General features: G+C 66.1%; 1 protein-coding gene across 1 annotated transcript; it reads right to left on the reverse strand.

Annotated features, from left to right (window-relative positions):
• Positions 1-111: 111 nt before the first annotated feature.
• EMIHUDRAFT_123560 (hypothetical protein) lies at positions 112-1,485 on the reverse strand (the record flags this gene model as incomplete). Its single annotated transcript, XM_005777765.1, has 5 exons — positions 112-144; positions 309-379; positions 527-601; positions 749-856; positions 1,000-1,485. Coding segments are annotated over 5 exons (773 nt in total), but the record flags the coding sequence as incomplete, so codon positions are not given.
• Positions 1,486-1,778: the final 293 nt, after the last annotated feature.

Consider the following 1,778-nt stretch of genomic DNA (forward strand, 5'->3'; position numbering starts at 1 on the left):
CTGCAGCCGCAGCAAGCCGTCCAGCTGCTGCCCGTACCTATGCGTATGCACACACGCAGCCGTGGAGAGATAAACGCGAGGGGAGGCAAGCCTTCCTGCTGCTGCCCGCACCGCCGCCGCTCGCTCCGCTGGCTGCCGTGCGACCTGGGAGACGGTTCCGAGAAGGTTCATGGAAAGTGGCGCCAGAGAGCCTTGCGTGAGAAGCTTCTCTTCTATATTCATCTCGAGGTATGACCGGGCGCGCTTGATGGAGGAGAAGCGCTGGGAGAGGACTAGGAGACCGTCTGAGTGGTCTGCAGGGAGTGTACCGGACGAGCTTGATGAGCGAGAAACACTGCTCCGCCACGCCAGACGAAGCTGCGAGCCGGTCCTGCTGCGCCTGGGGGGGGAGTAGGGCGAGGAGGTTGAGGTGGGGGGGGGAGAGGAGAGAGGAGAGGAGGAGGGGAGGAGGAGAGAGGAGGTGCGCCTGGGAGAGTCGGCGAGCTGCCATCGAGTAGAAGTGTGCGAAGAGAGACCGCAGCAGCACGCCCGCGACGACGAGCAGCGCCAGGCGGCCGCTCAGCCGCAGCACGACCGCCATGCCCGCGAGGGACTGCAGCACCTGCGCCGAGTGAGGTCCCGACACACTCGACGAATGAAGAGGCCAACGTGGTCAGCATGAACAGCCAGCATGAACAGCGAGGCCGGCATGAGGTCAGCATGAGGTCAGCACACACCACTGCGACTGTGAGGGGAGGGAGAGCTGCACCTGCCGCAGCACGATGTTGACGTTGAGCGAGAGCACGTCTCCCAGCTTGACGCAGTCAGTGGCGAGGCGCGTCGACAGGTCGCCAGGGCCTTGCTCGTCGTGGAACGCCTGGGCAACGAGGGTGGCGATGAGAGCAAGAGTCGAGACATGGATCAACAGCGGCTATGCTTGTCGTGCAAGGCCTGCGGCTGAGCGAGCAGCGCGTCGAAGAGCGTCGCACGCAGCCGCGCCACCAGCCGCGCGCCGCACACCCAGAAGCAAAAGCCGCGGATGCCGGTGAACACGGCTGTGCCAAGCCCGACCGCGGCGAGGCGGACGAGGGCGGGCCGCAGCTGAGCGAGAGAGCCCGCGGCGTCCGTGCCGAGCCCAAGCGCCGCGTTGAGCGCTGCGCCCTGCAGGGCAGGCAGCAAAGCGTCGCCCGACGCGGCGACGGCGAGGCACACGAACGCCGTCACGAGCGGAGCGGCGTCGGGCTTGCACAGGGAGAGGAGGGTCTTCCATGGTGTCTTGACCTTCTTTGCGGGCGCCGCTGACAGCACGGGACGGCCACAGCGGCCACAGCGCAGGCCGGACAGGCCAGATGGCCGGGCCACCACTGGCTGCAGCGGGTGTAGAGCGACCGCAGCGACATGCTTGACACGCGCATCGGCCGCCAAAGTTACGGGCCGCGGAAGAGCAGGTATTGGCCCGGCGCGCAGTGCCACTGCTGCGACGGCCAGGGTCACGAGCGAGCACATGAGGCGGCGAGCACCGACTGCTCAGCGAGCGCACCGCCTAAGCTTAGAGCCGACCGATAAAGAATTTTACAACAAAACTCCCTCGCACAACACTGGGCACAGGACTGGGCACGGGACTGGCTCGCACTGGCACTAACACAGGTACACCACGGGAGCCGCCTAAGCGACTCCTGCGAGGGTGGCGAGGCACTTAGCTCCGTGCACCCGCCCACCCCCGCCACAGGCAAGCTCATTCACAATCTGCTCTGCGATTGCCGTGTGAAGAACGACTGAGATGCGCTGCTTCTGCAGCC

The sequence above is a fragment of the Emiliania huxleyi genome, assembly GCF_000372725.1.
Source record: "Emiliania huxleyi CCMP1516 unplaced genomic scaffold EMIHUscaffold_2568, whole genome shotgun sequence".
NCBI classification, from domain to species: domain Eukaryota; phylum Haptophyta; order Isochrysidales; family Noelaerhabdaceae; genus Emiliania; species Emiliania huxleyi.